Source organism: Peromyscus californicus, unplaced genomic scaffold, assembly GCF_007827085.1.
Source record: "Peromyscus californicus insignis strain IS unplaced genomic scaffold, ASM782708v3 Scaffold_9__1_contigs__length_137607984, whole genome shotgun sequence".
In the NCBI taxonomy this organism is placed as follows: Eukaryota; Metazoa; Chordata; class Mammalia; order Rodentia; family Cricetidae; genus Peromyscus; species Peromyscus californicus.
In genome coordinates this window covers 7283743-7307957 of record NW_026294617.1, presented here as the reverse complement: position 1 = coordinate 7307957, position 24215 = coordinate 7283743, and the positions used below count along the sequence as shown (strand labels likewise).

Below are 24215 nucleotides of genomic sequence, written 5' to 3'. Positions count from 1 at the left end.
GAGCGTGCCATGAAGGGAAGAGCCCAAATGAGACTGAGGCCCCTGCAACTCTACACCTGGCTCCCAGGGCATGTGGGAGTGGAATCTGAGCTCCACGGGCCTGGGCGGCGCTGCCACAGCAGCTTCACCAGCCTCTTTCTTGGGCTGCTCTCACTCATCGCCTGCAGTTTTCATGAGTTCTTTGGGCAAGCTACATCTTCAAGGACACTCCCCCATGGCTGACTTATTCCAACTAGGCCCATTTTCCACAGTTTAACTACCTCCCAACCAGCTATTCAAATTTTGAATCTGTGTAGTCGACAAAACCCTTGCGACCTAATCCTCTCGGGGAAATGCCCTCATGAGACACACCTAGGGGTGTGCTCTGTTAATCTTCACGGTGAAGATTAGCCATCACTGTCAGCAAGGCTGCAGAAAGCTACAACTTCTGGAGACTGGTCTACCTTGCAGCTCTGATGTGTTTCTCAAGAGTGGATCCAATTGTTCTCTTCCCTACAAAAGTCTGTTTCTCAGCTCTCAGCATCCTTAATTGCTTGTAGCTCTTAGTGTAGAGTTGAGGCTTCCTGGGCTTCCCCCATCCACGTTAGTGTGTCTGTTGTTGTCCTGCCTGGTTCAGCTCAAGGTTGACTCTAAACAAGTAATGCTAAACAGACTGAGAGAATTGTGTGTGTGTGTGTGTGTGTGTAGTAATAGCTGTCGCGTCCGCCTCGACCAGCAAGGAAGACACAACACCGAGCTCTTCTTCAAGCTGTTTATTCAGGCCTTTTCAATCTGTTTCTTTTGTTCTTCTACCCCTAGGGAGAGCCCGTCCCAGCCTTATATAGGTCTCAGTCCACCAGCCACCATGCGCCACATGGGATTCCCGGATAGGTACACGTATGCCTTAGCAAGCCAAAATCTAAAGCCAAGCCAAATAAGGTGTTGTTTAACACAGAGAGCGCTCGCCATCGGGAGGGCGGGGGGCGAAAGCCTGAGCCATCTTAAGGATGCAGCTCCACGCAGCTCTCTACAAATAGCAATTAATGAAAAAAGAGGCCATGACGTTGAGGAACAGTACAGAAGGATTTATGGGATGGGAGGGTTTGGAGGGAGGAAATGATATCATTAAAATCTCAAAAAATAAAAGAAACAATTTTATAAAAGAATGTATCCATGGTCTTCTGGAAACTTCCCAAAGACTAGAATCAGGGGTGTCAAAACTACTGGCCTCTCTGGACCTCACTGGATGAAGAGAATTTTCTTGAGCCATACATTAAATTTCAGAGGTGTCTAACCCCTGTTACTTGTGGATTTTGAGCCATGAACACATATATTTTGTATGATGATGGGACACAAGGTTGTTATCACAGAGTTCATATTTGAGAACCACATAATAAGTTACCATAGAAAACAGTTTTACACACACACACACACACACACACACACACACACACACACACACACACAAATCTCCTAATGGTCTAGGTGAGAGATTCTGTGATTTTTTTTCCAACATAATATTTTTATTGATTATTTACTGATTATTTGGAAATTTTGTATAAATTTAACATAACCCCCAGTCACACTCACTTCCAGTCCTCTCAGGCCCACCTCCACTCTTGTGAATTCCCTCCAAAAAGCCCAGCTTGTGTTCCCATACACTCTCTGCGGTACAGTCAAACTCCCAGGTCCAGCCCCTTAAAGAAAACTGAGTCCTTCCCTACTTACGCCCCGACAGTAGCCATCAGTTGTGGAGAGCTACACTTCAGCATCCATATCACAATTTTTAAGAGTTGTCTTCCATGGCCGGGCAGTGGTGGCGCATGCCTTTAATCCCAGCACTTAGGAGGCAGAGGCAGACTGATCTTTGTGAGTTCCAGGCCAGCCTGGTCTACAGAGCAAGATCCAGGAAAGGTGCAAAGCTACATAGAGAAACCCTGTCTCGAAAAACAAAACAAAACAACAACAACAAAAAAAAGAGTTGTCTTCCCAAAAAAAGAGAGTTGTCTTCGATGACTTCCTGTCTAGGCTGCTACTTTTTGGGGATTGGAGGGGGCGTGGGGGTAGAGGTTGTCACAGAAGCCTATTACGTCTCTCAAAACTGTGAGTTCCACGTGGGACCTGGAGACAGTATAAACCACAGACATCAACCTAGGTGACTGGACATTTAGGGCTGTGTGTGATCGCTGCAGGTCATTTAGTTAATTAAAAAGGCTCCAAAAAAGCTGGCTTCTTGGTCCAGGTCTACCAAATTCTCATTTGTCACAGAAACAAAAATCCTGTCATTTTCTTTAAGCTCAAACAGCCCCCCTTGATAGATGGAATAGAGTCCGTATTCTGCATCTCTGGACCAGCAACTGTTTCTGGCACTCTTCATGAGCATTATGGGGTCTGGGTAGTTGGTGTATTTGTAGATGTACTGTACCATTTGTTTGTTTCTCCCTCTGTCCTTGGAGACTGCCTTGGAAGTATCTTCAGTCTCTTTAAACCGGAAGTACGTCTGGGAATAGATGTAATAAAGGCCCTGTTCCTGGATGATCAGCTCTCCATTTCTCAAATGTACATAGCTGAGGAACGAATGCCCTTTCTTCGATGACTCCCAGGATTCTATCTTCTGGCCCAAGGTCTTTCCATCCTTGGAGACTACATGAAAATGAGAAACAGTTTGCATCAAAGTGAGGAGATCCCTCACTGCTCAGCACAGTCAGTGTTCACCGAGCTTGACAAGATGTCATCCAAAACCAGCTGCCTACCACTTCAGTCTGACTCAGATTACAAAGGCTGTTGTAATCCCATCGAGGCCCCTGTACCATCTGACCTGCTGTAAGAGCCTCACCTTTCAGACCTCCATTGACCGCTACGCCCTACCCCCACACAGCAAAGGCTGGTAGTTCGGTGGTTCAAAAGTGTCCCCTGGTGGGAGATGCTAGTGCCTTGTGGTGAAAACAAATGCTGTGAATTTGAACTTTTGAGGAGAAGGAAGAATTGATACCAATGGAGAGAGAGAGAGAGAGAGAGAGAGAGAGAATATTACTTTAAAGTTGAAGAAAAAAAGCCTAGGTATAGTGCTGCCTGCTATTCCAGCCCTTGGGGGCCTGAGACAGAAGGATTCAATTCAAAGCCAAAAGGGAGAGGAAGAGAGCCAGGCAGCAGCACCAGCAGCAGTGAAGGCGGCCTAAAGGGAGTCTGGGAGCAATGTTCTCTCAGGTCCACTTTTCCTAAGGCCAGCTACGGCAGGAGAGTTACCAAGTGTGTCATTTTGTTTCTCAAAACAGTCACCTGATACTTGATCATTATTGAGCACTCACATAGAAATATTTCAGATAAAAGTTAAAACTAAACTACTTTGGACAATTCTAGCCTCACAAATGCTAGATGTCGTCCACACACCAACCCAACTGCCAGCCCCAGCCCCACCCCTGTCAGCCCCACCCCTACCAGCCTGTCCCCTGCCAGCCCCAGCCCCACCCCTGACAGCCCCAGCCCCGCCCACTGGCAGCCCCAGCCCCAGCCCCTGACAGCCCCAGCCCCACCCACTTCCAGCCCCAGCCCCACCCCTGACAGCCCCAGCCCCACCCCTGACAGCCCCACCCCTGACAGCCCCAGCCCCGCCCCTGCCAGCCCCAGCCCCACCCACTGGCAGCCCAGCCCCACCCCTGGCAGCCCCAGCCCCGCCCCTGCCAGCCCCAGCCCCGCCCATTGGCAGCCCCAGCCCCGCCCCCTGCCAGCCCCAGCTCCACGCCCTCATGATCTTACTTGGAATTAAGGCTGAGCTGCTTTTCCGAGTCTTTCCAGTAATGTGAGCCGCCACTCTCTGAAGTTTTCCACCTCTGGGTGGGAAATTAATACTTCGCTGCTTTTCTAAAAGACACAAGACAGAGAAACATCAACACTTGTCAAAATAGCTCTCAAATACACTGCCCTGCTCACACCGCTGTGTCTGACCAGGGGTCTCGAGCACAGGGCCTCCCTCCTCAAACTGACCCTATAGTTTCTTAAAACAGCCCATATAGTGGGGCCCAAGAGGTGGCTCGGAGTGAAGACCACTGACCTGGGTTTGAGCCCACCACCCACATGGCAGCTCACAACTGTCTGTAACTCCAGGTCTGGGGCAAACATGAAGATCTGAGTTTGGATTCTCAGCAGCCACCTAAAGACCCAGACACTGCCACATGCCTGTGTCCTGAGGTAAGAGCAGTGGGGAGGAGTGAATGGAGACAGGGTCACTAGGGTTGGCAGGCTGCCAGCCAGCCAACGGTCTCTCTGTGAGAGACATATCTAAAGGGAACAGGCAGAAACTGTTAGAGAAGGACATGTGACAGCCTCTTCTGGCTCCCCAAAGCAGGCACACACACCTGCATACACATCTATACCATCATGTCTTTTAAAACTTAGCTTCAGAACCCCATTTCTGCTTACATTTAGTTAAGATAAATCATATTCTATCAACACACAAATATTGGCGAGGACAAGAAATTATACCACACTACACAGAGCTATATAGATTTCACTGAGTCCTCAAGGAACTTGCTATATTTTATGAAGCTATCAGAAAATAAAATAATTATCTCTGAGAATTAGGGGGTAAGCAGAGGAGGAACAGAGTCCTATTTGCTGAAGATTGGAGACAGGGGAGGGTTTGCTGAGGAGATGCTGTTAAGACCTTTTCAGTCATTTATTCCTGTAAGCTGAAGTGTCCACCACATCCACCCCAGGCACCCTTCTAGGGACAAGGAGAAGTGTCACAAATAATCAAGAAACAAGGGTGCACAGATGCGTAGGATCTGCAGAGGTGTGGAAGAGAGGTATTTCCAGAGATCTAAAGTCCAGGCCCAGGGCAGAAGACAGGCCAGGGGGTCACGCAGGTCTGATCTGAAGGGAACAAAGAACACAAGATTTGATGTTCAGCTACCTTTACAGAACAAAACTGGCAGGTGCAAAGAGATGCGTGTGCGTCAGCTGACTTATGCCGAGGTCTGGTTTGATGGGCAGAGGAAGAGAAGCTGGAGGCTGCTGGGCAAGTTACAAGGTTGTACTGGTCCCTCTTCCAAGTTGGAAGCTCAGGAAGCAAAACCAGGCAATACAATTTCATAGTTAGGCAGTGAATGAAAAAGGAGAAACCATTTCTGTTTATCTGGTATTGGCTATAAATCACAATTAATATTGTTCTTGTTATTTCAGGAAGACAAGTTTTCTTCTTGAAGCAAAAATCTCCTGAGAGCTTCCAAGGAACCTGATAAACTATATGTGGTTTTGAACCGAGCAAGGTGGAGAGGGTAGATGAGTGGAGAGGGGGTGCGAGGATGGAGAGACAGATATTTAGCTAGAGAATGTCGCAGAGCAGATCTGCTGGGGAAGTGGGGAGTGATTGACATACACTCTCTGTCTTCTGCTACTCACCCAGATCCCACAGGTCTATAAACTACAGAGACATTTTCCTTTTCTTTCCCTTCACTAGCATATACACAAACTAATGTGTTTCATTGTAACATTTTGTCTTTTGACCATAGTCACTCCCTTCACCTTCTTGCTCCCCCTCCCCCCCTCATGCTGGTCCTCCCCCCCCTTTGCAAACAGTCCTCCCTCTACTTACATGTCTTTCTATTGGTGTATATTAACTGTATAAAGTAATGAGTTTCATTATGATACTTATAACAAATGATATAACTTAATGTTTATTAGAGAAAATTAGTAAGCAGCACAAAGTGGGTCACATGGTCTGGTAAACACAGTGTTATCCCAGTCCTGTGTTGTAATATAGATGCTTCAATCACACTTTCCACAAAAACGTATCTAGGCAAGTGCAACAATATCCTGAAAACACACCTGTTAACAGTTTACCAAATCTCATGACCTAAGCTCCCCCTGAATATTTTAGGGTTCTCATTTACTGAATAGCACTAAAACCACAGGAACCAATTTCCAATTACCAAAGTATTAGGACTCAAAGGAGCATCTTCCAAAGCTCTTACAGTAGCTGCTTTGGGACTCTGGCCACTCTGAGTAAATGCTAGCTACTCAACCTTAGAAGATAATTTTGCTAAGAAAGTTCTTTGTTGTTGTTGTTTTGGTTTTTGGTTTTTTGATACAAGATTACTCTATGTAGCCCTAGCTGTCCTGGAACTCGCACTGTAGACCAGGCTGACCTAATATTCAAGAAAGCTTCACAACGACAAGAACTTCCTTTTTCTGTTGTTTTTGCTATACCTGGCTAATAGTGAGGGAGCCAATACCTGTTGGATGTGTAAGTTCCACATAGATTTCTCTTAAGCCCTAAGGTACAACATTATTTAAAATATGTATCATCTGGCTACAATCATATCGATTCAACAATTACAAACAGGTTTGAAACACACGTTACTGTTTTAGGGAGGTCAAGAGCTTAACCGGGAAAGTTAGCAGTTTGGAACTCGGCTGCTGGAAACCCTATCTTCATCCAAGAAGTCTATAGCAGTTTTCAGGATTCACTCCAGAAACCACATTCTCGACATCTCAGCAGAGAGTCAGAGCTAGAGGTACACAGAGAAAACCAAGATCAGGTAGAGATGATGAAGGGCCAGGGATCCAGCCAGCAGCCCTCCGGAAGCACTTCCGGTTCATCCCAGACTGAGGTCTCTCAACTTGGTTCAGTTGGGCTCGCTCCTCCCAGCTCTGCTGGAGGCTCTCCGCTCCAGGCTAGCTCACCTCCGCTCCAGGCTAGCTCACCTCCGCTCCAGGCTAGCTCACCTCCGCTCCAGGCTAGCTCACCTCCGCTCCAGGCTAGCTCACCTCCGCTCCAGGCTAGCTCACCTCCGCTCCAGGCTAGCTCACCTCCGCTCCAGGCTAGCTCACCTCCGCTCCAGGCTAGCTCACCTCCGCTCCAGGCTAGCTCACCTCCGCTCCAGGCTAGCTCACCTCCGCTCCTGGCCTCGCTCACCTCCGTCGCCTTCCTCCTCTCCCTCTCGAAGTTCTGCAGACCTGAGAGCCACTGGGCTCCGCATTTAACACGCGTAGAAAATGTCTTGATTATATCCACTCCTCTTTGCCCCTGACTGGTCCTCTCTTCCCGGTGAGCCCTTCTTCCCGGATGGTTTCCCTTCCTTTTCTCATTCCTGTCTCTCTGTGTCTCTTCCTGTCTCTGTCACTCTTGCTCTCTCCCTCTCAACCTGGTTTCCACACATGGGGAAAAATCCTGCGTTTTTTTCTGAGTTTGTTTTATTTTTGCTTAATACAAAGTCTCCGAATCCATCTGTTTTCCTGCAAATGACATAACTCTGTTCTTCATGTGAAGAGCACACTGTGTATATGTGACAATTCTCTTTCTCCATCCACTGATGTGCACCTAGGCTGCTTTGGTGACTTGACTATAGTGAATAGTGCAGCAGTGGACGACATCGATGTGCAGGGATCATCACTGTAGATAGATTTGAGTCCTTTGGGTGTATTTCCAGGAATGGTATAGCTGGTTGTACAGATGCTCTATTTTTAGATTTTTTGAGGAACCTCCATCCTCATTTCCACAGTAGATGGACAAATTTCATTCCTACCAACAGTGTATAGAAGGATCTCCCTGACACCCTCAGTGTTTATTATTTTTATGATACCCTTGATGACTGAGATGGGGGATGAGATCATGGGAGATCTTTATCTCTCCTTTCTTTGTGTGTGTGGTGTGTGTGTACACATGGAGAGTATGTGTATCGTGCGCCCATGTGCAGAGGTCAGCGGAGGATGTCAGGTGTCCTGCTCTGTCTGATTCCCCACTTTGGAGTCTGGAGTCTTGCTGGTGCTGCTCATCTCTTTCCCTACAGTGCTAACAGATGCAGCCATATGTGTGGTCACGCCCAGTTCTGTGTGTGAGTGAACTCCTACCCTCTCGTCTATACCTTCTTTTCTCTGATAGTTCCAGCCATCTCTCCAACTCTCTCTCAAGACAGGGTCTCATATAGTTTGAGGTGACCTCACATTTCCTTTGTAGCTGTTAGCTTTGAGTTCCTGACCCTCCTCTTCCACGCCACATGTGCTGTGAGTGCCCAGCTTCTCTTGGATTTTAAAGGCAATTTTGCTGGATATAGTAGTCTGTTTTAAGCATTGTATAAATATGTGTGTGTGTGTGTGTGTGTGTGTGTGTGTGTGTGTGTGTGTTTTAGATATTAACCCTCTGTCCTATGCGAAGCTAGCAACGACTTCCTCCCACTTTGTAGGTTGTCCATCCCTTCAATAAACTATATCCTTTGCTGTACAGAAGTGCTCTAATTTCATGAAGTCCTTTTTGTCAGTTGACAGCATCTTTGTGACCGGGGTCCTTTCCAGAAAGTTCATACCGGTGTCTATACCTTCTTTTCTCTGATAGTTCCAGAATTTCAAGTTTTACATCGAGGTCTTCCATCCATTCTAAGCAGTTTGTCTAGTTCCATTCTTCTGTGTGTGGATATGTGCATTCTTTGGTGAAGAGACTTTTATCCAAAGTGTATTTTTGGCCTCTTTGTCAAAAATCAAGTATCTGTCACTCTGTGAGTTATGGCTGCTCTCTTTGTTCTATTTCAAAGAGCTACATATCTGTTTTTGCATTAGTGCCATGCTGGTTTGTTATTATGGTTCTGTAGTATAACCAGAAATCACCACCAGCATTATTCTTTGTGCTCAGGATTGCTTTGGCTCTCTGGGATCTTACGTGCTTCAGAATGAATTTTAAGATCGTCTTTTCTGTGCTGTGAAGAATGCCATTAAGATTTGCAAAGATTTTCTTCACAATTATTTCAATGTGGTGGAAGAGAAGACAGTACATGGATAAAGTTGCATATAAAATACAACGAGACAACCAAGGGGTGAGATGGAAATAATAAGATGCAGGGGAACTTACTTAGAAATGTTCCGAGAAGAGGAATTTGTGGGCAAGAGAGCCATGAAGTGGTGAGAGGAGCCCTGGCCAGGAGAGGGAGAGCCAGATGGAAGGTCTGATAAGCCAGCCTGGTGAGGAAACAATGAGAAGAGGCGTAAAGAACATCTGCTGGCCAGGAGCAGGATGGTGAGCATGTGGTCTCCAGCAGAAACCGCAGCTGAGATCGTGGGTAGGTAGATAGGTGTCTGGGGAAGGAGTGACGCAGTGAGGGCCTTCAGGGTGAAGAAAAGCGTTGTGGTCAGAGGCAGGAAAGATGAGTAATTTTTGGAGGATTTTATCTATTTTATTTCCTGCCAAGTTCTAAGTAATACTTAACATGGTTTATTTCTAGCATATTAGAAACCAAAATAATTAAATAAGTTAAGAAATTGAAGTAAAAGGAAACTTCATAATGGAAAAAATAAGATAAAGAAAGAATAAAGTTCTGACCGTGAGTAGGCCATGAAGTTAATCCCAAACTCTCCAGTCCTTGGCACAAACAGAGAAAGAAAATCAATAAACAGTTAAGAAAATGGGCAGAGAGGTCCTAACTGGTAAGTATGGATGGGAACAGAGAGATCAGAGAGCTGTTCCGTTTGTGAAGCAGACACTAGCAAGTAGAAATAACAAAATATTACTACCTGGAACTGTAGAAATGGTTTCCCCAAATGTCCTCAAAGTCACCTGCAAATGGCATGGAATAAAGCTTGTTAGTGCCCCTAAAACTTCAACAGGATGCACGTGCTTCTAGGTCTTCTCTCTGACGTGGGATGGGATGTTTATATGGTGGCATCAATATAGAACTTCTTTTACCCAAGCATAGGTATCCATGGGAGATGCCATGACCAAAGGGTGGTCTGCAAGTTCTGATTGACACTTGGAGCAGCTGAGAAGGAGGGGCATTGCTACTGCTTCCGTCAGCCATCTCCAAGACCTCCCTCCATGAAGCTGATGATAACCATGTCCCGCCACTCCATGTGGAGCGTGTGTGCAGGTGTGCCTGTGTGTGTGACAGAGCCCAGCGTCTGGAGTGACTAGCTAGATCTGAACTGTAGGATGTAAGCAAGGCACAAGGCCCTTGGTGCCCACAGATAGGACCACTCCATGAATGTCTGACTTGGTACCACTGTGTTTTTCTCTACTTTTGATAATGTTAAGTTCATGCCCAAAGAAATAATACCTTGCTAAACATCTCATGACACCCCATCCCTTTGTGGTAACCCATGGAGAAAACCAGTACAAAGGGAACACCTTTCCATGTGGGGAGCAGAGCTGGTTTGAGTCATTATACTTCTGAGCTCTCATTCATCCCTGTCACTCTTGATGTCTGTGCTGTCATTGACACGTCACTGCAGATGTCACAAGCACATCAGCCGTGTGCCTGTGCTCTCTGTCTCTCCCGTCTCTCTGTCTCTCCCATCTCTCTGTCTCTCCCGTCTCTCTGTCTCTCTGTCTCTCCTGTCTCTCTGTCTCTCTGTCTCTCCCATCTCTCTGTCTCTCCCTCTGCTTCAACCCCACCCCAGCTGTGAGCGTTCACTGGAGGGCCCCATTGGCTCTGGAGAAGGGACAAGGAAGTGGGTTTGAACATTCACCCATTTTTTTCTGTTTCTCTTTCTTTTTCTTATTCTAGCACAGGAAACAAGGAAGGAGGAGGGAAAGGAAAAGAAGGGAGAGAGGCAGGAGAGGAAATGAAAGGGAGGTAGGGATAGAGAGAGGAAGAAAGCAAGAAACAGAGAAAGGGTCATTCCACAATGACTACAAGCAGGTCAGGTGACCATGAGTCAAGACAGTGCTTTAAGGAGGTTTAAGTAACTTAACTGATCTGACATGCGATGGCTTTATCTGTTTGAAAATGTGTTTAAAAGCATAACAATGATTCCTTCTTTGAGAGCTGCTCTCAGAATTCACTGGGATGCTGTTCAATATGGGCAGATGTTTACAGGAAATAGAAGGCGTGTCATGCCTAAGCAGATGTGGAATCTTCTCACACACTCACATCCACCTGATCTATGCTCTCTCTCCCAGTTTCTCTCTACTCTGGTTGTGCAGGATGAGTCTGGGAGGATGAGAGAGAATTAGTGGAAAGTGACATGGAAAATTCATCATCAATCCTTTATATCTTCTCCATGATTGGCCCTTGTGTCTGCCAGCACCCCAGCCTCCAGACATTATACCCACTAACACCCCAGCTTCCAGACTTGTGTCTGCCAGCACCCCAGCCTCCAGACATTATACCCACTAACACCCCGGCTTCCAGATTAGTTCAAGTCTCTCTTCTTGATGACCCACTGAACCCCTTAAGTCAAGGGCTTTGTAAGTCTCATCTCTGAGTTTCCTCCAGAGCTGTCCAAAGCCTGGGCTTTTCCTAGATCACCTTAATCATCCATAGCACCAAGTCTGGGAGTGCTCACAGAATGCCCAAGTGGAAAACCGCTTAGAAGCCACATTCCAGGTGCTGTCTGGACTCTACTGTGAATACTGATCAAGTTACCCACTGAAGCCTGATCATCTGGATAATACTGTTTCCATGGAACGAACAATAGACTCCAAGGTTGTCTGGCGTACAACCTCCTCCCACACTGGGAATTCCCGCCATATCCTTAGATGGTGATGTCATGGCCTCTTAGTTTGCAGAGTATTTTTAATATTTGTGCCTCCATCTGACCTTCTCAGAAAGGCAGAAGGCAAATATTTGTAAATGCCAGCTTCCTAAGAAGGAAGCAGGCAGAGAAGAAATTGATCTGACTTAATCTAAAAGTAAAATCAGCTACCCACATTCAGTAAAATGAACTGTTAGCCAGCCTGAGCTTTCTGCCAGAGATCCCAGGGTGGCAACTTGCATCAACAAATGCATTTTTCTAACTTGTCATGTGTTGACAATGAATTGAGATAACCTCACCTCCAATTTCTCAAAGTATTCTTCTTTACATTCACACGAAAAAAGCAAATGTGCATTTAATTCTCAAGATCAGCCATGTGTGATGAGTAGAAAATATATCATTTGGCTTCTTTTGTCTTCTGAATAAAAGTAAATAAAAACAAACAAAGAGACACCAGGCAACCTTAAGCACATGCTGTTTGTGCGTGTGTTCCTGTAACAAGACGCAAAGCCCCAGGAGGCCACTGGCTAACGGCAGCCAGGGCTTTCTCTGCCATCTGATATCAGGTATTGCACCATGTTGGGGAAATCACTTAAACCCTTTGGGTTTCATTTGCAAAATGGAGATTTCTAGACTTGAAGGTCTGAAAACTCTTTCCCCTCTGACCTCATGTTCCTGCTGAGTACTTACCTCTTCAATAAGCTGATACAGTTCCCTCTTAGCCTGCAAGCAGTGTCTGTGTTCTTCCTCAGTGGAGCCCCAGGGATCCTCTTCCTTCTTTAACAAGCACGATATTCCACTTCTGGAGTATTTGTTCTGCAGCTGGGTGGAGACAGAATATAACTCTAATGAACACATCCTTTTTCTTTTTACCCATTTGGAAGCTAACAAAACAAAGTGATGAAAATTGACAGGAGTTGGGGTGCCATGAGCAGTTTGTGGTTTAAATGAATGTAGGCATGCTGCCCGTTGTCCATTGATATTGACTAAGCGGTTGGGTGTGGTAGCAAGGACTAGCCAGGCATCCTGGCTCCCTGTGCTCTTCACTGCCCATCCCTAGCAGCCCTGTGTTGATCTTTCTCTCCCTCACTTGCACTTGTTTCTCGGTACCTTAGGTAATGACTAAGGTTTCTTCCAGCTCTGACATTGTGTGGCTCTCCCTCCAAAGCGGGAAACCTGCCTGTGTTCAAATCCATTTAAATGCCCACATCTGTAACAAAAGCAGTCAACCCTTTGGTGTGTGGGAAGGGTTCTGCTCCTTCACCACAGCCCCTGTAGCTGAGTAGATTGTTGTTATTGGCACGGCTCCTACTCTGGATGGATCCACAATACCACTAGAAATCTGTACCCTGACTCATTGGTTGTTCACAAAGCCTAGGAACTGATCGAAGGAGACTTTATCGTCATTGAGGTGTTTGCCAGGACCAGAAGCCAATATTTACAGCCTCAAATTGCCAACAAAGTCCTTACCCTTGTCAATAACCACTACCTAATATTATAACTCCCATACCCACTGCATAGTTCCCATGAACCATCCAGAACATGCTAGTACCTCAGGCTGTTACCAAATCAGAAGGGAAGGGGGAGGAAGGAAGAGGAGGTAAAGGTTCTGAAGGAGGGGGAGGAAAAAGTCCTCATTTCTTTTTTTCCCTTCCGTTTTGTTTTCCTAATAGCCTGGGTTTACAACCCATGGTTTCTCGATGCCTGTTGACATAGGCCTGTGAACTTAGCTAGTTGGGAGGCTGAAGCAGGGGGATTACAAGTTTAAGGTTTACCTAAGCTACAGACTGCATTTGACCCCAGTCTGCACAAATCAAACAAAACAGAAGAAAACAAAAACAAAGGGTTGGAGTGTCGCCCTCTGGTAGAGTGCTTGTCTAGCGTGTGACCCTGGGTTCTGGTCCTGTCACTGCAAAGGAAAAATGACATGTCTCCTTATTAAAAAACATCTCGTGATTTGCCTTTAATTGGGATACCTTGGAAAAATCATCTTTTTGTTGTTTTTTTCTTTTTTTTTTTTTTGGTTTTTCGAGACAGGGTTTCTCTGTGTAGCTTTGCGCCTCTCCTGGAACTCACTTGGTAGCCCAGACTGGCCTCGAACTCACAGAGATCCGCCTGGCTCTGCCTCCCGAGTGCTGGGATTAAAGGCGTGCGCCACCACCGCCCGGCCGTTTTTTTCTTTTTTTGAGACAGGGTCTCACTATGCAGCCCTGGCTGGCCTGGAACTGGCTATATAGAACAAGCTGGGCTCAAACTCACAGAGATCCACCTGCCTCTGCCTTCTGAGTGCTGGGATTAAAGGCGTGCTAAACATCATAATTTTATCTGTTATTTAAACTTGGTGTATAGCAAAGTTAGGGGTGGTGGTGAATTTATCAGCCCACACTTCCTATAGGAAAAAAAATCTGCTGAGTGTGTGATTGAGTGATTGAGACAAGTTCATATAGTCCAGACTGACCTCACATTCCCTCAGTAACCAAGGATGACCCTGAATTTTGGCTCCTCCCGTCTCTGCCTCCCAAGCTCTGGAATTATCAGCATTTGACAGTTCCCCTCATCTTACATGGTACTGTGGACTGAACCAGAGCTTTGTACTCACTAGGCAAGTATTCCACTATCTGAACTACACTCCCAGCCCACGCCATCTCATTAAAAAAAGTCCATTATTCATAAGCGGTCCTGTCCAGAATCACATAGTTCTATACTCAGCAATGTACCTCTAAGCAAAAGTACAAACCTTCTACAAGACTTAAAATGGATCATTCATCCACTGTTTAAACCAGACGAGCAGCCTCAGAGACCACCATGGTCTATTGGAACACTGGTGTCCTCAGAGGCTTTGTCTCCTTTCTTCCTAGCAATGGGTCATCTCAACAGGCAAGGGTTAAGAGCCTGGAAGCTAGGGCCCAGGGCACAAGGAGCTGCTGTGCTGTATTTGTTCTGACAAGATGGTGTCTAACTGTCCTTTTTAAACTGAGGTGGAGGGTGAGAAGGACAAAGTATCCAGGAGGGCCAGACAGCCCAGCCCATAGCTGGCTGCTGTTCAAAATCCCTTCAGGGACTTTCCAGAAGTGTTTGCAGGAGGTGGGAAGGGAAATCTTGATTGAGTGGGGTTCTGGGTGAAGGTATAAAAGTTAATGTGATTAAATTATTACACAAATGCTAATGAAGCTGGGGTGTGACTCGGTGGTAGCAATAAAAATAAAATAAAAACTTAGGGAGGCCCAGATTCATTCAGAGACATGGAAAAGTAAAGAATGCTTTCCTAAGGTAAATGCAAATTCTCCCCAATTAATAATACTCTAGGACGAAACCAAAACACCATGCTGAAAACAACAGTCCCACATCCACCTAACCTCTGCTTGACTTTCTGTGTACATGGCTGGGATTAGAGTGTGTGCGTAATTGTGTGCATTTTCTCTTAAGATTATATGGAAGTGGCATGTCCTTGAATTTGAAGGGCATAGCTCAATGGCAGAATTCTTGCCTTGATTTGCCCAAGTTCCTGGACTCTAAGGAGTGAAAACCTCTATGACAACCACAGATGACAGCTTAGATATTTTATGACATTCACCACAGAAAATTCATAAAATTTGGAAAATTGAAAATGAGAGTCCCACCCTCTAGAGATCACAGTTGTCAGCTTTTGGGGGTTGGCCTTACTAGACATTTCTATGCATAAGCATTGATTTCTGGACAAAGGAAGCAGAAAGGAAGCCTCAGCTCCCGCTCCTCATTCACCTTCAGCAGGTGCTAAACCAACGCAGGTCACAGAACGCTGAATGGCTGATGATGAGCACTTTGCTGTCTCCCTCCACATCCTTACTTCACCACATCCTTTCTACCTCAGGAAACATGCCGAAATGAAGAGATTCTAAGCTTTATTTGAAATTGCTGCAATTTTTTGGTCAGAGTTTTGAAAACCTTAATTATATAATCAGACAACTATATGAGTCAACAGAGGATCAGGTCAATATAAAAATAAGGTCAACTTGTAATGTGTGCAAATTGATGCAGCCACATGTGCATAGAGATGCAGTCTCACTCTGGTTATATTGTGAAGTTAACAAGCTTTAGTGTGCTGCCACAAAGCAGCAAACATAGCTATGCTCCAATCTCTTATGTGAACTTAGAACTAAAGAATGATTATCGGTACATCCTTTTTTCCCTCAGAAATACACAAACTTGGGGCCAGAAAGATGACTCAAAGGACCAAAGTATTTGTCATCAAACCTGAAGACTTGAGTTCAATCCCCAGGACCTACAAGGTAGAAGTAGAAAACTAATTCTTCCAAGTTGTCCTCATGTGCCCCATCCCCCGACACACACACAGCACATGTATGCTGTGGGATGTCTTCTGTATGCTGTGACTATGCATTGCTCTCACTGGTCAATAAATAAAGCTGTTTGGCCAATGGCGAGGCAGAATGAGGTTAGGTGGCACATTCAAACTAAAGACAGAAATGAAGGTCAGAGTCAGACAGATGCTTCGAGCTGCCCAAGAAGCAACATGTGAAAGAACCAGTAAGCCACTGGCCATGTGGTGATACACAGATTAATAGAAATGGGTTAATTTAAGTGTAAGAGCTAGCTAGTAATAAGCCTGAGCCATCAGCCAAGCATTTATAATTAATATAAGCCTCTGAGTGATTATCTAAAAGTGGCTGCAGGGTGGGATGGGACAGAAAAAAAGCCTCTGGTTACATAATGTAAATAAGTAAATAAAAATAATTGTAATTTTAAAAAGTTTTTTAAAGAAATATACAAACTTAGTATGGGGAAACGACTCAGTCAGTACAGTGCTTGTCAGACAAGCATGAGAACTTGAGTTCAGTCTCCAGAGCCCACATAGATAAAGTCAGGCCTCGAGGCATATGCCTGTAGTCCCCATTCTGGAGAGGAGGAGAGAGGTGGATTCCTGGGGTTGGCTGATGAGAGACTATGGGTGAGTTCCAAGTTAATCTGAGATGGTGTCCCAAAAAAACAAAAACAAAAAAAGGAGGAATGAAAAGAAAGAAAAGAGGAAAATGTGGATGGTATTCGAGAAATATCAACAGAGGCTGTCCTCTGGCCTACAGTTATATGCATATGCACATGTGTATTTGCTGGCACACACATACAGAGAGAGAGAGAGAGAGAGAGAGAGAGAGAGAGAGAGAGAGAGAGAGAGAGAGTCTTATAAGCATGCCCTCTAGTAAAAAGATCATTATAAGCCATAATTTTCAAAATTATTTTCAAATAAAAGGAGAGTGCCTCAATTTGAAAAACTTCCAGCTGATTGGGATAATCAAATTCGTATTCCCTAGGGTGTACAAACTGCATTGCCCTAACAGACCAGTGCTACTCTATAGATTTTGCTTAGTTCATTTTCCCTGAGACTCTTCCTTGGTCTTGCACTTCCAAACAAGACACCAAGTTGGATGAAGCAGGGCATCCTGGGCATGACAATGTGCAAATTTTCAGAGTCCATGTGTGCCATGGTGGGGAGGGAAGAGTCATACCTGGCATCCACAGCCCTGGCACTAACCCTACTCTGGCTCCAAAGCCCTGTCTAAGCTTTGCGAATTCATTTCTGTGATGAGGGTTCTAGACAAGGGAGTGTGGTGCTCATAGTCCCTTCCAGTTCTCAAAGTGGGCATAAGAAACCTAAAGTTGAGGTGATTTATTCTCATCAGTTTCACATTCCTAGTCGTAGGGGCTTTCTATGACTGAGAAATGCACAGGATGAGAGGACATTGACTCTCGTCCTCTGTACTCATGCCTGTATTTGTATCTGGGTTCCACTTGGCATAAAATCCAACTGCTTTCTTGTGAGTAGTTAAACCCAAGTAACTTCCTTATTACAGACCATTAGTCAAGACACACCTAATCCCAGGGAAAGAATGGCTGAAAGCCAGACCATTGTGTTCTTACTTATTGTCAATACAGGCACTCCACAGGCCTAAAACCAAAACATATTTATTTAAAAAAACAAAAGTGTGTGTGTGTGTGTGTATGTGTGTTCCCAAGAGTTAATCCCAGTACTGTCCCTCAAGAGCTATATACCTGCCTTTTTTGATGCAGGGTCTCTCACTGGGACCTGAAATTCACCAATCAGACTAGAGCCAGCAAGCCCCAGGAATTCTCCTACACCCTCCTCCAGCACTGGAACTACAGGTACGTGCTAGGTAATGAGGATCAAACTCTGGTTCTCACACTTACACAGTAAACACTTCACTTTATGAGCCCCCCAAAACATATTTCAAATATCTGGTTAGCATCCACCCCACCCTCAGCCTTGTGGGACTGAGAAATGTGATATTTCAAACTTCTGATTTTAGTTCAGATACATACTATTCTACCTGCCAGCATTTCAAAGTATGACTTTTCTATGTGAGAATTTTTCACTCATTTAAAAAACATTTAAAAATTTTTTTAAAAAAAGGTGTGGGACCAGAGGCCTCCCTCAAACAATGGAGGAGATTGCCCTTGCTCTCAGTTGCTCACCATACTTGGTACTCAGACATGATTGCTGAAGACACTGCGCACATGGTCACAGGATGTGGAGAAATCAAGCAAGTACTGAAGCTTTCTCACTGCTGACCAGCTCTCACTGCTCATCTCACTGCTGACCAGCTCTCACTGCTGATCTCACTGCTGACCAGCTCTCACAGTGCCACCTCACTGCTGACCAGCTCTCACAGTGCCACCTCACTGCTGACCAGCTCTCACAGTGCCACCTCACTGCAGACCAGCTCTCACAGTGCCACCTCACTGCTGACCAGCTCTCACTGCTGATCTCACTGCTGACCAGCTCTCACAGTGCCACCTCACTGCTGACCAGCTCTCACAGTGCCACCTCACTGCAGACCTGCTCTCACAGTGCCATCTCACTGCTGACCAGCTCTCACTGCTCATCTCACTGCAGACCTGCTCTCACAGTGCCACCTCACTGCAGAACAGCTCTCACAGTGCCACCTCACTGCTGACCAGCTCTCACAGTGCCACCTCACTGCTGACCAGCTCTCACTGCTCATCTCACTGCTGACCAGCTCTCACAGTGCCATAAGGTGCTATGCAGGCTGCTGGGAGAGGAAAGCATCACCAGTTTGATCTAGTTGTAAATCCTGCAAGCTACAATAACAAGTGGCCTGGCAAGCTCTGCCCATGGGTGCAATCATGGTCTGAGTGTTATGGCGGAACCATCTTCTTCCTTATTAGAGGTAAGTCCCACTTTACAGGAGGAAACCTGTGCCTAGCCTATAAATCTAGCAAAGAAGCCATGGCCAGGGAGCTCCTAGGTCCTAGGGGAACACTGCAACTGTTTTGCTAAATAAACATTGCATCCAACTGTCATCTAAATACATATTTCTATATCCATAGGTTATTACAGCTCTCATTTCTCATCAGATATGCTTCCTCATATGTAGGACAGCAGTTATAGAGATTCACAACTCATCAAAGTGTGAAGAAGAAATATCCATGGAGCTGTCAGACATAAGTGGGCAGTCTCCATCCCTCCCTGGCCTCGATGTTCAGGTAACTCCAGAGCAGGGGGCTAAGGGACAACTCAGCCAGCAGAAGGTTTGCTGTGTAAGTAGGGTGGCCCAAGTTAGATCCCCAGAATCCAGGACTGGAGGGGCAAAGACAGAAAGATCCCAGGGGCTTGCCAAGTCAGGGAGTTCAAGGTTCAGTGAGAGACCCTGTCTCAGAAAAGTAAGGGGGGTGGGGACTGAGGAAGACAGCTGACTTTGACCTCAGACCTCCACATTGCATGCTTCTCTCTGCTCTCTCCCTTCCTCTCTCTCTCTCCGTCCTCTGCCTCTCTTCCTTTCTCCTTCCCTCTCTCTCTTCCTCTTTCTCTCTTCCTCCCTCTCTCCTCTCCCCCTCCCTTCTTCACTCTCTCCATCTCTCTCTCACACACAAGAAGGTACTCGAGAGCATTTCGCAGAAAGCACGTGTGCGTGGTGGTGATGCTAACAGAAAGCACGTGTGCGTGGTGGCGATGCTAACTAACAGAATGCACATGTGTGTGGAGGCGATGCTGCACGTGTGCGTGGTGTCGATGCTAACAGAATGCATGTGTGCGTGGTGGCGATGCTAACAGAAAGCACGTGTGCGTGGTGGTGATGCTAACTAACAGAAAGCATGTGTGCGTGGTGGCGATGCTAACTAGCATCACCAAGTGCAGACACTTTTGGAAGTTGCTGACGAAGTTCCTCAGGAGTGCTGTTGCATCTACTGGTAGCTTCTGGAACCTGTTCTCTAACTCCACCTGCTTGGGAGTCTTTCAAACTTGTACTTCCATAAAGTCCTCTCCTCATTAGTAGTTAGAGTCTGCAACTGGAAAGGGCATGTTTTTAATCTGCAGCTAAGGTTTTAAAGAGGAGCAGGTTGAGAGACAAAAGAGAGAGGAGCTGCTGAGAGCACATGGCTACTAACCTGCTTCATCTCATTAGTGAAGTACACGTAAGTCAACGCCACAGACAGGGCTTGCAGGAGCACTTGCAGGAGCACCGTGCAGATCACCATCATCCAAAAGTGCTGGCCGAAGCCGGGGCTCTTCACGGTCCTCGTGGAGGGCATGGTCATGTCCAGGTCTGACTTCCCAGAGCGGCAGTGCAGCCCAGCAGCAACTGGAAAGCCCTCAGTCCCCTGTAGTTGCTTTTCATTGTTGATAGCAAAAGTGAAACTGACTTTACCGCAAGCAGAGTTAGTGAAAAAAACGAGATTGTATCTACCCAGCTCAGGAGCTGAGGACGGAGGTCACTCAAAAATTCTCCCCAGTCACCCAATAAAAAACTGTGGCGTGGGTTTCAAGCAAAACACAGTGGTGCTCAGTCTGACTGCCTTCAGGCAGACCGTGGCAGGGCTCAGTCTAACTGGAGTCCACTCCCTGCCCTTCCTATACTAGTATCGCTCTGCCAGACTAAAGTCCCAGGCTTTGACACTGGAGAAAACGTGTTTTCAGGAGGGTGAAATGAATAACTCATGACTGGCTCTCAGGAGGTGCCTAGTAAATACAGACTAAGAGGGCGGAGCCACAGCCTGCTTGTCAACCTAAGATTTGATGGACAGTAGGTATGGATTCCAAAAGAAAAAGAAGCGTATCTGAGTGAATTAGAGGGGTTTTACCCACTCCCAAACAAAAACCATCCAGGGGGCCGGAGCGATGGCTCAGCTGCCCAAAGCACTGTGATGTTAGCCTGAGGTCCTGAGATCCACGCCCGGAACCCACGGTAGAGGAGAGGACAGACTCCCCAAAGTTGTCCTCTGACCTCCACACACACTCTGTGGTACACCCAAGCCTGCACCCAGACACATTTAAAATAAGAGCATTCACCATAGCCTAAGATGGACAGGAAGAACCAATAAATGCTGTGGTCAGAGAAAGAACAACCCGAAATAACTGGCTAATCGTATTAATATATGTAATTCAATACATTCAAAATGCCATGAGTGCCAACATGTAACCAATATACGTGTCTCTATAGTGAGGTTAGGAACGTAGCATGAGGACCTGGGTTTAATCCCAAGAATTACAAAATAAATACAAATAAGGAAAACAGGAATACGTGTGTTTATTTTACACTTCAGTGTATGTCGATCTTAACACTAACTCTTCATCTGAAACACTTGATCTGCATTTAGACTTTTCGATTTTCATTCCTTAGTTGTGGCGCATTTCAAAAAATTTTCAATAATTATATCGAATATGAGTCTTTAAATTAAAATTGAAGCTGGAGGATCAGAAGTTAAATGTCATCCGAGTAGCAAGTTCAAATCAAACCTGGGAAACATGGCTATCTTCAATTTTTTTAATTGAATAAAACTAAAAAATTAGTCTCTTAGCCATCCTAACCAGATCTTAAGTGCTCAGTACCTGCCTGTGACTAACACAGGCTGTTTACACAGCACAGCCACAAAGGCACAGTTTGGTGTTGCCCAGTGAGGCCTGCTTTCAGAGCCTTTGAGAAGTAGTTCTCCACTGTGGTCCTGGAATTAAACTTCCACCTTCTCTTCCGGACAGTCTCCCACTGAACCTGGAGCTTGCCTCGGGGATCTTCCTGCCTCTGCCTCCCAGGCACTGGGATTACAGCCACATACCACCAGGGCCACCTAGGAGTGCTGGGAATCCATGCTTACACACAAACACTTTACCAACTGAACCATCTTCCCAGCCAAAACCGTTACCACTTTTTTTCATCTCAGGAGCTTAAAATGATGTTTCCATTTTGCTTTTGCTTTTTACACTTTTTGATTATTGAAATCAATAGTAACCTTTGTGACATGTAAAAATAACATAAATCAAATAGCCATATTCCTTTGCTAGTGTATTAATAGCCATATCTGTGTTTTTACTGCTTTTATAATAGTATTTTTATTCTTTGACAGTTTATACAATGACATAGTCAATTTCAGTTGTCAACTTGACATCCCTGAAGTATGGAACCTCAATTAAAGAAGTGGTTCCATTGGACTGCCCTCTGGGAATATCTGTGGGACATTTTCTTGATTGCTAATTGACATGGAAGGACTCAGGCCACTGTGAGCAGGTGAGCCTGGGCTGTATAAGAAAGGCAGCTGAGCAAGCTAGGGAGGCAAGCTAATAAGCAACTCCCTTCCATGGTCTCTACTTCAGTTCCAGCCTTGGCTTGCCTCAGAGATGGACTTCAGCCAGAAGCCAGATAAACTCTTTTCTCCTCAAGCTAGTTTTGGTCAGCATTTTATCACAGCCAGGAAAACAAACCAGGACAGACAGCATATCCTGTGTCCATATGTCCATCTACCACTGCCTAGGAAAGCAAACCAGGACAGACAGCATATCCTGTGTCCATATGTCCATCTACCACTGCCTAGGGAAGCAAACCAGGACAGACAGCATATCCTGCGTCCATATGTCCATCTACCACTGCCTAGGGAAGCAAACCAGGACAGATAGCATATCCTGTGTCCATATGTCCATCTACCACTGCCTAGGGAAGCAAACCAGGACAGACAGCATATCCTGCGTCCATATGTCCATCTACCACTGCCTCTCTCCTCTAGTGCTACCACCACCTCCCTTCCAGCTTCATGTCCTCTTTTTATTTTTTATTAATAACCCTCTGAGTCCAGTTAGTGCTGCGGATATGCACATGAGTGTGTGGCCATGCACAGGGTCATGAGCAACCTGCCAGCCACCACAGCCCCCAAAGAGAGTAACTGTCCCCTCCTCAGCAGGCATCAACTGCCAATGCCTTTGCTGATAGGGTGGGATTTCAACAGCTCCAGCCCCCTCTTTGCTGGAATTTTTTCAGCATAATAGTTTTATTGATTATTTGGGTATTTCACATAATTCACCCCGATCACTCTTACTTCCCTGTCCTCCCAGGTCCTTTCCCAACCCTTGCAACACCGTTCCCACAAAAAAACAAACAGAAGTCCAATTTGTGTTTCTTATATACTCACTGGAGCATGGTGACACTCCCAGTGGCCAACCCCTTAAAGAAAACTGAGTCCTTCCCCACCTGTACCCTACCAGACGCCATTAATTATGGAGAGCTACCCTTCAGCATCCCTGTCACAGTTTGTTTTGTTTTGTTTTGAGACAGGGTTTCTCTGTGTAGCCCTGGTTGCCCTGGAACTCACTCTGTGCCTACACATGCTGCAAGCATTCTGGCGTCTGTAACCAAATGTTTGTATCTTGGTGTGTGTGAAGCCAAAAAAGAATGACCAAGACACAGAGTGGAGAATGGTCCATTTCCCGACACAAGTAAGAACAGCATGGCATTTGTTTCCAAAGCAATGTCCTTTTTCAATAAAGAAAGCATAGGGCTGTTATGTGGGAAGGTCATACAGATTCACACAGAAAACTGCTTGGGTGGTGGACACATTCCTGCATGTTCAGTTCAAGACATACAGTACTGGGAATGTTCAGTTAAAGATCATAGTTTAAAAAGAAAAGATGGCAGCTGGAGAGATGACTTAGCAGTTAAGAATGCTGTGCAATCACAAAGACTAGAGTTCAGATCCCAGCACCCATGTAACAAGTCAGACACTCACATGTGCCTATAACCCCAGCTCCAAGGCACCCTACCTGTGCCTATAACCCCAGCTCCAGGTAGGGTAGAGACAGGGGGATTGCTGGGGCTTGCTGCTCCCAGACTTGCTGAGAAAATGAGTCCTGGGTTTAGGGAGAGACCTTGCTTCGAGGGAATAGATGAGGACAAAGACATACACATCCACACATCATTTTCCCTTTGTTTTGTGTTCTTGAAGCAAAGTCTCACTATGTACCACAGGCAAGGCTCAGATTTACAATCGTCCTGCCCCAGCTTCCCTAACTCAGGGATTACAAACACGTGTCTGCACACTGTATATTCTGTAACCTTCTACCTAGTTCCTCTATCAAGTCTTTCCGAAGCATTTAGCTTCATGTTTTGAGGAACAACTCACTGGCTGCCATAATATTTAACTGAATCATGTGATGTCATCAAGTAGCATATTCAGTATGGGAGTCCTTGAACTCTTGCTAGAAGTATAGGTTGGTACAGAAAGACATTAGCGTCTAGAGGGTAGTTTCAAGCCATCTGTATTCAGACTTCAGCCTGTAGACTGTGCAAACATAAAAGAACTAGTTGTGAGTCACCTTGCCGGAAGTCAGAACAGAGGTCTGTTGGTGTAGTCTATGCTTTTGTATACTTTCCTGGATGCCCTGTTATAAGAATGCCAGTGACATGAGAGGATGACACCTTTGTCACATATGCTGTAAGCAGCTCCTGCCACAGAGCCTGGCTCACTGTGCACACCATACA

General features: G+C 45.7%; 1 protein-coding gene across 1 annotated transcript; it reads right to left on the bottom strand.

Annotated features, from left to right (window-relative positions):
- Positions 1 to 737: 737 nt before the first annotated feature.
- On the bottom strand, positions 738 to 20370 carry Tnfsf10 (TNF superfamily member 10). The gene is made up of 5 exons (XM_052731461.1): positions 19861 to 20370; positions 12130 to 12261; positions 9481 to 9523; positions 3736 to 3840; positions 738 to 2622 (listed from the first exon to the last, which is right to left on the bottom strand). Exons 1-5 carry the CDS (start codon positions 20008 to 20010, stop codon positions 2177 to 2179), a joined length of 876 nt encoding a protein of 291 aa, XP_052587421.1. The 5' UTR covers positions 20011 to 20370; the 3' UTR covers positions 738 to 2176.
- Between the last annotated feature and the right edge of the window lie 3845 nt (positions 20371 to 24215).

Bases quoted from the DNA above. Each gene is read 5' to 3' on its own strand.
- Tnfsf10 (XM_052731461.1), bottom strand. From the start codon at position 20,010: ATGACCATGCCCTCCACGAGGACCGTGAAGAGCCCCGGCTTCGGCCAG. The intron at 9,524-12,129 runs GTAAGTACTCAG...TGCCATTTGCAG, and splicing joins TGTATCAGCTTATTGAAGAG to GTGACTTTGAGGACATTTGG. The intron at 3,841-9,480 runs GTAGTAATATTT...TGTGTCTTTTAG, and splicing joins AACCATTTCTACAGTTCCAG to AAAAGCAGCGAAGTATTAAT.